At 28.7% G+C, this 13,307-nt stretch overlaps 1 protein-coding gene across 1 annotated transcript; it reads left to right on the top strand.

The window, feature by feature from the left end:
* The first annotated feature begins 11,902 nt into the window (after positions 1-11,902).
* Positions 11,903-13,090, top strand: LOC108469151 (dehydration-responsive element-binding protein 3-like). Its single transcript, XM_017770039.2, has one exon. It carries the CDS (start codon positions 12,215-12,217, stop codon positions 12,893-12,895), a length of 681 nt encoding a protein of 226 aa, XP_017625528.1. The 5' UTR covers positions 11,903-12,214; the 3' UTR covers positions 12,896-13,090.
* Positions 13,091-13,307: the final 217 nt, after the last annotated feature.

Below are 13,307 nucleotides of genomic sequence, written 5' to 3'. Positions count from 1 at the left end.
TCGTTTTGGAGGGCGGGGATTATTTCTCTTTTGGCCCCTCCTTGTTATTCGCGTGCTCAAATCGGTCCCTTCCTCTTTTATTTATTTCCAGATTTACCCTGAACTTTCATTTTATGTTCAATTTAGCCTCCTTTTTAGTTATTTTTACTATTTTATGATTAAAATTAATTTATTATTATTATCACTGTTTTTATTATTATTACTGTTATTGCTATTTTCATTTTATTACTATTAACATTAGTGTCTTTATCGTTTTATTTTATTATCACTATCATTTTGTAATTATTATTACTATTGTTTTCACTTTTATTATTTAAGATACTATTATTACTATTACTTAAATTATTATTACTTTTTATTATTATTATCTTTACTATGGTATTATTACTATTACTATATTCTCATCTATATTTGATTTCTTATTATTTATCAAATTTTTATTTATCTATTTGTATTTCTTATCTATTTATATTTTTTGTTGTTAAGATATTTTAGGTATTATATCTCTATTTATATTTATGTATTAATATCATTATTTTACTATTGTTATATTTTTCTTATTATTACCATTATTATTACTATTACGTATATTTTATTATTATTGTTTTATGGTTGTTATTATTATTATTATTTCCTATTTAACTATTATTACTATAATTATTTTTACTATTATAATTATTATTAACATTTTATTTTCTCTTACATTGCTAGTTCGTTTTATTTCTCCTTCGTTGTTCTCATAATTCTTATTATCCTTTTATCTTTATTCTGTTATGTTTGTTAATATCAAAATTTTTATTTGTTTGTTCATTCTTCATTATTTTATTTTATTATGAATTTATATTAACATTTACCCGACAAAAATAATTCTTTCAAAAAAGCAATATTCCGTATTTGGGAATTCGAGAAAATCGTGCCCTAACTTACTGGATTTTGATTTTTCTCATTTAACCTAAGTAACGGAATATTCTTTTAAAATCGTAATACGAGTTTTGAATAAAATGCTTACTCTCTGAGATTCGAGGTGTTGTGCCCCGACTTACCGGATATGACATCTTAATGCCTCGAGATAAGATTTTTGTAAATAAAGGCAATGTTCGGTATTTGGAAGTTTGAGAGATCGTGCCCTAACTTACTGGGTTTCGATTTTCCTCATTACCCTAAATAATCAAATATCCTTTTAAAAAAGGTTAAAATACACGAATTTTAAATAAAAGGCAAGCTCACTCTCAAAAGTTCGAGATGTCGTGTCCTAACTTACTGGATGTGACATTTTATTACTTCGAGACGAGAAGGTCTTTAACATTCGAGTTTTTTTTACAAAAAGAGGGATCGTATTTTAAAGTTTTTCAAGTTTTCAATTTTCGACACTAAGACACTAATTAATAAACTAGGAACCAATTTTTGGCGTTACGAGGGTGCTAATCTTTCCTCGTACGTAACCGACTCCCGAATCTGTTTTTCTAAATTTTGCGGAACAAAATCGTTGTTTAAATAAATCAAATCATTTATTAAAAATAACCACTTTTACGAGGTGACCCGATCACACCTCATCAAAAAGGATTGGTGGCGACTCCCGTTTTTTCATTTCGTTTCCAAAATATAAAGTCGATTTCGTTTTTCAAAAAAATGGTTTCGACAGTTGATACCATTATTATTATTTTACATTTGTGGTTGATGATAACCTTTCTGAACTTCGTTTAATACTTGATTTATGCAAATAAGATTGGTAACTTAAGTTTCGGCATGTCCCGTGAAAGCATAATAGATCAGTAGATTGCATGGTCAAAGTTGTTCCTAATTATCTTAACGGGCCACCTGATCATGCTCGATCTTTGTTTGAAGAAGATGCTCATCGAGCAATGGTTAATATAGGCTCCTGTCAGCCTTATTGTAGCTAGTTCCTTGAACTTGTGTATTTTCTACAAAAAAAAGAAGATATTTTTTAGATTTATGTCAATTCCAATGGCTATGCTTGTATCGTAACTTATTTCGAGCCTTGTCTTTTATGATTCTACAAATGGGTGTTAAATCCATCAAAAATAATATTCATAAGCCTGAACAGTAAATAAATAATAGTACAGAGAGTAGAGTAGATCCCGTAGAAAATAGCTATTGAGATTGGTTAAGATTGTTTTTCATCTTATTAGACCCATCACTTTGCATCATTCTTTTACTTAAGGTCAAGCAATTAAGACATACTTCATAACTAAATTTTTGCAATTTTCAAATAAATGATAGTTCGTGGTTCATGTCATTTTGCAACTCTCCCAATTTATTCATCACTTTGCATTACTTAAAAGAGTGCTATACAATCATTTTGCAACTCTCCAATTGGTAAGTTGCGTATATTCCTTTGATAATTTATTAATGGCTGTTTCTACGCAGGCAATAGAACGGTCGTTAGATTCCTTTTGGTCGTTAGATGTAAAAGCTAGCAACTCGGAAGGTTTGACAGCTGGAGAAATCATAGCAAAAGGTTAAAAGACAAGGCTTGAACGTGAGTGGCGAAGATGATGATACCACTGCCAAGATTAATCGCATCAAGAAAAAAACTAGTTGGATTGAAAGAGTATGTAGTATGTACGACGATGATTCGTGCAAGGAATGAATTATCGGTTCATGATCAATGCAACACTGGTGGTTACGACGCTGGTTATAACAGCAATCTACCAATCATGTTTAAGCCCACCGGCAGGTGTTCTGCAAGATGAAGGTGATCACAGTATGTCCATCTCAAACACTACTCTTCCCCTCGCTGTCAACAAACAAGATGAATCCTTTTAGGGTTTAGGATCAAGACAATTTGGTACAACAATCATGAATCCTCTATGGTATTTATTGTTTTGGTTTATTAATATTTTAGCATTTGAGCTTCCGGTTCTTATAATTCCTGTTGTACTTCTCCCGCTTTCTTATCTAAGTGTGTCTTACTATTACTCGATGGCAACAATATCACCCATGATGATCTGGGCAATAGTCAACACCATTCTCACGATAATAGTTTCTTGGCTCCCGACTTTCGTTTATTTTAAAGTCATACAATCATATACGTCCCAAAATTCCAAGTAGTTCAAACACTTACGTAGTGTTTTTCGTAGTGACAGCAATGTCGGAGTCATTTAACGCTTGAAAAGGATAATCTAGTTTATATTGTATTATACTTTATGTACTTGGTTTCTTTTTTCTAATTAATGCTTTCTTTTCCTTTATGTAATTGCTTTGTATAAATTTACATTTTCCAAGAGATATATCTTTATCCAATGAAAAGAAAAAGAAAACTCATGGATTTTAATTTTTTTTAATTAAAAAAAACTGATTTTTTTAAAAGAGACCCAACACCCTTCTTTTCAAATAATTTATTTGAAGTCAACAAACTTCTCAATGAATCAGTATTGTTCCTGAATTAAACTTAAGTTTTGTCTCTCAATTTTACAGACAACCAAAATACTTAAGGCAACCTAAACAGACAACAAATTCACAATCGAGCCAAATAACATGCAACTTTGATAGAGATAATGAACAGTAAACGTCATAAGGGTTCTAAGAAGTCCTTTTATGCTTGCCTTTCCAGACTACACCGCTTTGGAGCCCAATATGGCTCATTCTCTTTGTCTGCATAGTCAGCTTTTGTGCTTGCTTGAGTTTTGCGGTTTCAGGTCCTTTTAACATCTACAAGCATTAAGATTGTCTACACTAGATCACATTCATGTAATTTGGGCTCACAATGAACCTGATTTTGTCTGGACTCATTGCTCTGTATTTAAGTTAGCCTTGGACCTTTCATTTTTTTTTTATATGAAAATTGATTGCTCGGGAATTTAGTTAAAACAAACCATGTCAATGTTACCTTTAAAAAACATGTTAATTTTGTTAGAAAGCACACAAAGTATGGTAAAAGTATTGTACACGTCCTTGTACTGTTATAGTATGAAATATATTTTGCTTTAAAATGAGCAAAAAAAATCTTTATTAGTTAGAAAAACGAGTAAAATGATTGTTTTTTGTAATAATTGAATAAAACTGTTAAATGCAACGGTACTTCAAATTAAGCGACAATGAGTTAGGTAAACATGTCATTATTTAAATTAATATCACATCCCCCTTATAAAATTATTTTTCCTTTTCAATTGTTATGAAAATAGGGATGAGCTGAGATAAAATTATAAAATTTTAGGAAAACCAATGCTATTTTTTCTGCTTCAATTAAATTATTAAAATTTTAGAACGGCCAAAAATAAAATTTTTCCATTAATCAAAAAGGTTTAAAAATAAACTTAAATGAAATAATTTATTATTACCAAAGGCTAAGTTTGCAATTAGCTCATTCTGCCTGCCCGTTTACTTCATCTTTGTATAAAAATCACCTTTTTACTCAATTTTCTAAGGACCTTTGGGCTGAATTTAAGAGTACAAGGACCAAAATGCACTCCGCTCTATAGTATAGGAACTTGTACCGCACTTTTACCAACAAAGTTTCGTTGAAACAAAAATAAGTTTAGAAATCCGGTGGTCCAAAAAGAAAAAAGAACAAAAAACAACTGCAACAGCCATGAGCAAGTTCATGTACTGTCTCAACTCTTCGAGTCTTTGATTGAACCAAGGTATTGTAGAAAGATAAACATAGTCAAGCTAGGGTCGTTAACTGTCACTCACATGGGGGGTCTCTGCCTGCCATGCAAACCCTAACCCGACAACACAGGATAAATGGTCATCAGGCTATGGCGTGAAAAACATGCTGACATCTCTTTATCATTACATAATTATTGTCATACTCAGTGAAAAACAAACATATGTCATTGCCTTGTAAGAAAATCTGTAGAAATGGGATTGGAGGATTTAGGGGAGAGAAAAAGAAACATGATTGTTCGGTACTGCTGTTTTACTTGTTGCTGTACCGTGGACTATGAGTTTTGTTACTTTTGGCTAATTTTTATTCACAAATTTGGTGAAGTTTCTTTGTCTTTCTAGGAACTTTCACTTTCTGAGTATTCTTTTTCCTCCTCTTGTTTTGACAACTTGCGTGTCTCTGGCTGGAAAAATAAAAACAATGAAATAAATCCAAAGGTATTGTCATTTTTAGGGTTATTAGGTATCACTTCTGATTATGCCAGATGGCTTATTAATCAAAAGGATAAACTACACTAATAGCTATCCCAATTATTAGTAGATTTGTTTTTGTCATCAAATTATGAAGAAGTAACAAAGTATTGCCCGATTATTCAATTTGTCTTTTTCGATCATTAGAGAATTAAAGGGCGACAACTTTTAAAAATTAGTATAATAACAATTTTAATCCTCAATATTTATAAATTATATCAATTTAGTCTTAATTCTAAAAATTTAATCCTCAACAATATTTACACGTAGTGTTAATTGGGTTTTTTTTTTTTGCAGCTTTACTTTTCTACATACGATGTATAAATGTTGAGAGTTAAAATTATTATTATATCAATTTTATATTGAAATATTGATGTAAAAATATAATTTTATGAAAAATTAATAATTAAATATAATAATATCAAAGGTAGAATCATTCTAAATTCAAAATATCGTAATATTTGCAAACAACCAAAGGAGCTAGTGGTTCATTATCATCAAAAGTAAGTATGAAACCCATGACACCTTGATAGATATTGGGCACAATTTGTTTTGGGGGTAAAAGGCATGAACGTAAGGTCAATTTCTATTTAATGCCAATGGTATACCTAAAAGAAATTATATATTCAATCTATGTGGCATGAGTTTATATATTAGAAAAAATAAAGATTTCAAGTAATACTAAATTTATCACATCTTACGAGGGTAAATAAATTAAATTTAGCCAACTTTTATAGGATCATGCAGAGTTTTAGTTTAAAAAATATATATTTTTAGAATCGTTTTCGATCCACCTAAAAATTTCTATTTTACTGTTAAAAATAATAAATTATTATTTAAATTAAATTTAGGTCGGACCAAATCAACCTGAAGTACAAAAATCCATATCCAATACTAACCGTTGGAATGGTCTACTTAAATCCCACCAACTTTAATAGTTATACCTTTAGAATTTCTTGATACAATTTTTTAAGAGTCTTTTTGGCACATTATAAATTGGGGAGTGTATGATATTGCTAGGTTTTTTCTTTTAATTCTTATGTTTGGTTTGGTTATTAGTATAATAATATGAAGAAAAAGTTCATTAATAATTAAACATGCATTAAAAATAGTAAATATAACTTTAAACTTGAAATTATAAAGATGGATAAAAAAATTCTTGAAAAAATAATACTTGTTCAAAATAAACAAAAGTTCCTTCTCTTTTCCAAAAATAAGTAATATGAGTGAGTCAAAATTATTAATTGAAGTTAATTTATTGCTAAGTTATATACTAAAACATTGTGAAAAATAAAACTCCTATCAAATATAGCATTAATGTTATCTTATTATTAATGTTGTATCAAAAGATAACCTATATTTTTCGATATTATGATTGGACTGTTAAAGGAAAAGAAACATATTTATAATTCATACTATATTTGCCATTGGAGTGTTGGTACTAAATTATGTATGAGTTGTGTTTAGATTTATTCATATTTGAATCTCATTATATGTGGGCTCTCACTAAAATTATATGGTTTGATTCGAGATATATCCTAGATATAATTTCAATTAAAAAATATGCTATAATTTAATTATTGTCTCTTTATGTTCGAGGTTCACGGTTGTCACTTTCAATATATAACAATATGTTCTTCAAGATTCATGTTTGAAGTTCATAGTTGTCCCTTCTAATAATATATCTCTAAAATTTGAGTTCTTATTTTTTTTAAAAATACAATATATTTTATCATTATACTTAATAATTATCGATAATTATTAATAAAATTGTGAGTATGATATAATAATCCCCAAATAATGAGACAAAAAATAATAACAATGAGCACAGAGAATCTAACATGCACCGCGACGGATGATATCAGTGCTTTCGACATACAATCAAAATTGTGTTTTATTTGAAAAACCGACCAAAAACAGAACAGAGAGAAAGTTGGTTTCACTTTTAATAAAGTTAGAGTTTGGTGTTTGTAAATTTTTTTTTAATGAGTTTAATCTCACTGGCTAAATTATTTTTACTAAAATTTCGGATATTTTTTTTACAATTATTAGCTAATCAACATCAAAAGCCCTTTAATTCATTGATTAAAAGAAGAAAAAAAATTATATCTTCGACTCTCATAAAAAAGTTAATAATCTAATCTAATTTTTAACACAAATCTTTTAGTGAATATTCCTAATTTATTCCTGCAAAGCAATTAATATAATGACAAAGAATATATATTATCCTTTTAAGAAAAAATTACCAATTACCAATTTTCAATTTCAATCAAATTTATTTTTATTCAAGACACTGAAAGAAAACTCATCAATAAAAAAAGACAAAAAAAAGTAACAATAACGAAAGGGCAAATGCTACGTATAAAGCAATGGGGCCTATAGTTTGAGCTATCAATTTTTGTTCTTTTTTTAAGTACAAATAAATGTTAATAAAACACATGGCGTAAACGCGTCTAAATTATATTGAAGTGAGACATAGGATGTGGCGGGATTCAAGATTTTGATGTCCCATATTGGTGGCCGTCCATTCATATCCATCGTCCAATATATAATATCCTTTTTTATTTTTTTGAATATTTTAAGTTTAGTGATTAAGTCTTAATTCGATTCACATTGATATTATTGTCAATATAAAAGGATGTAAATTTAAATGCACTAAAATATATTATTCTCTTATTTAAAAGTTAAAAGGAGTTATGAATAACTTTACACATTATATAAAAATAAATATAATAATAATCTATAATGAAATTAATATAAAAAATCGTTTAAATATATATATATATGCAGATTATTTGGGACTGTCTACAAAAGTTAAATTGTCCACTACGAAAATGGAAATACCCAAGTGGGTTTGTCTATAAAGCCTCACCACTATTTTTTTCTAACATTTATTATTATATAAATTAAATGTATAACTTTGCCTAATTAATTAAGAATTAAATTTAATTTGATCCATAAATTTTAATTTGATGTATGAATTTTGATTTGACGTAATTATACTTAAGAAACTTAAATTGTGATTCATAAGTATATCTGAAATCTGATTTTGATTTAATTGTACACATTTAAGATTTGAAAACATACATTTATTCTAATATTAAATTAATATAATTGTTTATTTATGCAGTTTATATGGTGCCAATTTTACAACAATGTTGTTAGTTATTTCTAAAATTGAATAAAATCAAAATTTTATGTATAAAAATCGCACAAAATCAAATTTTATGTATGAGATTGTACATTAGATCAAAATTCATGTATAGTTTTGATATTTATCCTTTTATAATTCATGATGCTTTGTTATTTTATAATAGAGTTAAGATTTAGTACTTAAGTTTAGCTTCAATGTTCAATTTGGTTCTTGAGCTTCTTCTTTTTTTTTCTTTTGTCCCGTAATATCATCTGATCTAGGTACAAAATTGAACATTGAAACCAAATTCATGTAAGGAATTGAGACAAAAAATCTTAAATACCAAATTGAACATTAATAAAACTCAATTACCAAATGATATATTAACCATTTATATCATAATCACCTCGAAATTGTTGTTTAAAATAGGATAAATCTCAAAACTACAAAAATTTTGATTTTGTGTAATTTTTATATGATATTTTATTTTATTCAGTTTTCGCAAATCACTAACAACAAATATTATCATTCTAGAACCATTTAATGTTTACAATTTGCATAAACAAATAAGTATATTTATCTAATATACAAATAAATTGATGTATTTATTTAAATGTGTACAATTAAATCAAAATTTAAGATTGAATCGAAATTTCATGTATATAATCACATTAAATTAAAATTAATATATTAAATTACACATTAAATTAAAGTTCATATGAAACTTAAATTTTTTTATCCAAATATTTATCTTATTATTTATATTTATATCGAAGATTCAAATTTACATTTTCTTTTTAATGCAATGCCTTACTATCAGACTGCAATATTTTTGAAGTATTTTATTATATAAAAGTTATCCCATATAAATTATGTTTTTTCATAATTAATATACGATGGATTTTATGAACACGTAGGCAATGAAAAAGTTGTGCCATCTGTTATATATCTTTGCTTTTCAAAAGATTTGATTCACTGCCCTTTATCTGCTATTAGCAAAACTTTTGTTGAGCATTCAACAACATAATTATTTAAGACTGTGTGAAAGAGAGAGGGCTGAGCTAAGCCACTCATATATAGAATATATGGCAGAAAAGGATTGGATAATCCATCCTTAATTATAAGATTGTTTTGTCTCATAATGAATGTATTAAATGCACGAGGGGAAAATCCTGGAAGCACCCCATTGTTTCTTTTAACCTAAAAAAGAACAAAAAGAGATGAAATATGGTGATGGCGATGCTTATAGGCTTTTACATAGAAATAGAAAGTTATAAACTTATATATTTATGGAAAGTTAAAGAAGGATAGAAAAAGGGTTATTGTGATAGATAGTGTGTGTGTAAACCTAGTGGGGAATTTTTTGTTTTTGTCGTTTTATGTAATTTTCACCATCTGCCGTAAAGCAAGCAAACCTCAACGTTGATGAGTATCAGAGAATTTACAGCTTTTCTCCATTACATTTTCTTCCTAGTTGATAACACGTATCAACAAATTAAAATGTTGATGTTTTGTTTATCATTTTTAATGATTTGAATTGATGATATACTAAGAACATAATAGCATTGTGTTATTTGAATAGAGAGATCAAACAACACACTAAACATTCTTACACATAACCCCAAGTCATAATAATCATCCCGTTGTCTTAATTTTACCCACACTGAGGTATTGGCCTAATATTCAAATTTTTCCTTTTCCTCAATTTAAGTGGTTCATTGAAAACGTGTTCACTTTAATTCAGAGCAATGGTTGGCTTCGCAATGACTTCACTGTCTCCATCGCCATTTGGATAGTATTTATTAACAGTTAACATCAATTAAGAATGTGCAGTGCAGTCATCAGCTTTTAGCCCTAGTACTCAGATATACTAATTTCACATGATAAAACCAATTATTCATAAAAGTGTTTTTTTAATTAAATATGAAAATAAATATATTTAATAGTTTACTTATAATCCTTAACTTTTAAATAAAAATAATAATATATATTTAAGTCATTATCATAATAAAAATACCAATTAAATTAAACTTCAATCAGCTTTAAAATTTATTTTAAACAAACGTATTTGGATATATAATTAATCATTTTACTATATTGAAAAAAGAAATTAAAAAAAAGCCCTTGTTTGTATCTTTGTAACTCATTGGGTGGTGAAAACATCAGACGATAGCATTTACTCTTAAGTAGGCCAATTCAGACCCATTAAACGTATCGGTAAAAGGCTGCTCTGCTGCTTCCAACTTGTGACCTCAATTAAATGTCGTCCTCAAGTTTTGTTTTTTATCCATACATAATCTAACAAATTTATTAGAAAGTGTTTACAGTGAACCTATCAAGAACTACCAAAATTCTACATACAAGTTAAAACAATTAGTAGTAATAAAGATAGTTGATTTAATATATATGAATTAATTTATATTTTTAATAAAAGAATAAAATATAATTTGATTTTAGTATAAAAATTATTATGATACTTTTATCTATTTCAAACATATATTAGATTAAGAATAATTATTATACTTATATTCAACCATCATCTTCAATCTCAAAAATCAAAGGTAAACACTATTATGCTATCCAATAATAATTTATAAATATATACACTTTTATATTAGGAAAGAGTTGTATTATTGGCACGAAACTAGTGATGGGGATACATTTGCATAAATTACAGAGAAATAAGAGGGGGGAAATGGTAAAGAGACAAGAGAGTTAGAAACTGTGGAGGTCAAAGTTTTGTATGTAAGAGTGTAGCAAGAGTGACCCATTTCTTGTGAGTATTGTATGAGTTATTGGGAATTTATCTCATATGCTATTCATTGTGAGTTTCAATTTTGCTATTTAGTTTAAAAAGGTTATATTAGAATACAAATTTTAGGTTTAATTTGAATTTAATTTTTTTCAAGACGAAGATACCAATGTGATATAAAACTATTAAAAAATAGATACAAATAATATGACGTTACTATTTCATACCATTATTACCCTATAATTCATATATCAAATTACATATTAAATCAAAATTTTATTTATTACACAATTCTTGTTTCTTTATTTCTCACGTGATTCACGACTTACGTTTCTTTCCTTTTTTTCTTTTTCCTTTATAATTCTATGAAGTACTAGTAGCTACCTTTTTGAACCATAAATCACAACCATAATATATAAACTATATATACAAAAGGAAGGTGCAAAATATCTTCCTTCCATGCACTTTGCTTTCTTTCTTCCCTATTTCATTATTAAAATTTCAGATTTAATTTCTATATTTTAATTTTTAACGTAATTTAATTTTTATATTTTTATAATACTATTAATTAATATAAATAATTAATTTTTGATTAAAAATCTTACGCGATTATATATAATTTTAAACCTTTTAAATTTAAAAACTAAAATATTAAATTTTTAAAATAAAATTTGAAATATAAAAATATGTTAAAATTTAAAATTTCACTTCATAATTAAATCTAATAAATAATAAACCCGGAATAAAGGTGATGAACATAATAATTAATTTTAATGGTACATACTAACATTATATAAATTTCCTTTACTTAAATCCATAATAATCGGATTAAAATAAACATAAAATCAATTTAAATCCATAACCCAAAACAAATATCTCTTAATATTATTTTTACCATCATCCCTTTCCTTGCCTGTCTATGCTCCAAGTGGCTCTGTTCTCTCACTATCTCATCTTCAAAAAGCTCACCCACAGTCTTTTCATTCATTAATTTAAATCAACATTTACCTTTGCAGAGGAACAATAAACCCCCCACAAAAAAAAAAAAAACTGTACTGTACTTTCACTTCCCATTGGCTTCTTTTTCTTCTATTCTCTTCTTCTTCTTCCACCCGTAACATATATCTGTACTTTCCTTCAACTTCCCCTGTTCTTTGAGAACCAGATTCTACTTCTCCTTGGCGGCGGGTTAGTCAGTTACTGTCAATCACCACTTAGAGGGAAGAAAAATGACCGAGACAGAGAGCAGCTCCAACTCGTTCTCTTCTCCACCGTTATCACCTTCATCTCCTGGGTCAACTCATTCACGTACTAAGTCCGCCCTTGACTCAACCAACACTCTCAAGGTTAAAAGAACGAGGGATTCAAGCAAGCACCCCGTTTACCATGGCGTCCGAATGCGAAACTGGGGCAAATGGGTATCCGAAATCCGCGAACCGCGAAAAAAATCGCGTATTTGGCTCGGTACTTTCCCGACACCCGAGATGGCGGCTCGCGCGCATGACGTCGCCGCTTTGAGTGTCAAAGGTAGTTCAGCGATTCTCAACTTCCCTGAACTCGCTAACTCGTTGCCTCGGCCCGTGTCTTTAGCACCCCGCGACGTACAAGCCGCCGCGGCTAAAGCTGCTCAAATGGAGCGATTCGACTCTCCTCCGTCTTCTTCTTCCACATTGTCATCGTCGTCGTCGTTGTCGTCTTTGGTTTCTGAGATGGATTTGTCTTCAGGGTCGGATGAGTTAAGTGAGATAGTGGAGCTGCCGAGTCTTGGGACGAGTTATGAGTCGGTCGAGTTGAAGGATGAGTTCATGTTTATAGACTCAGTGGATGGGTTGTTTTACACTCCTCCATGGCTTCAAAGCTTGGAAGATTGCCGGTACAGTTTCGAAGAAAATTTGCTATGGGATTATTAGTGTTCTTTTAAATGAATTAATGTGAGCTTTTCTTTTCTTTTCCTTTTTCTCGTATTGAGCCTTTTTTGCTATTTCCTTAAAAAGGCCTGAAACTCTGTTTATTTTTTTTTGTCTCTGTTTAGTTGATCTCTTCCAATGAAAAATCCACTCTACGTACAGTGTTTTAGAATGGATAGAAGAGGGAAGTTTCTTAAATTTTGGTTGGTGCGAATATGACTCTGGATTTAAATCATGGTTGGTGTATCTAATTGTGAACTTCTTTTCTTTTTGGTAGAAAGGAAAATAAGTGAAGCTTAAAAATTAGAGAAATTAATTTCTAATTCACTTCACGAGGATATCAATTCTCTTCTAACAAAATTTTAATCTAGGAGGATAAATTTTTGAAGACATTGATATAATCACTAATTGTCTT

Source organism: Gossypium arboreum, chromosome 8, assembly GCF_025698485.1.
Source record: "Gossypium arboreum isolate Shixiya-1 chromosome 8, ASM2569848v2, whole genome shotgun sequence".
NCBI lineage: Eukaryota > Viridiplantae > Streptophyta > Magnoliopsida > Malvales > Malvaceae > Gossypium > Gossypium arboreum.
This window is presented reverse-complemented; position numbering and strand designations above follow the sequence as displayed.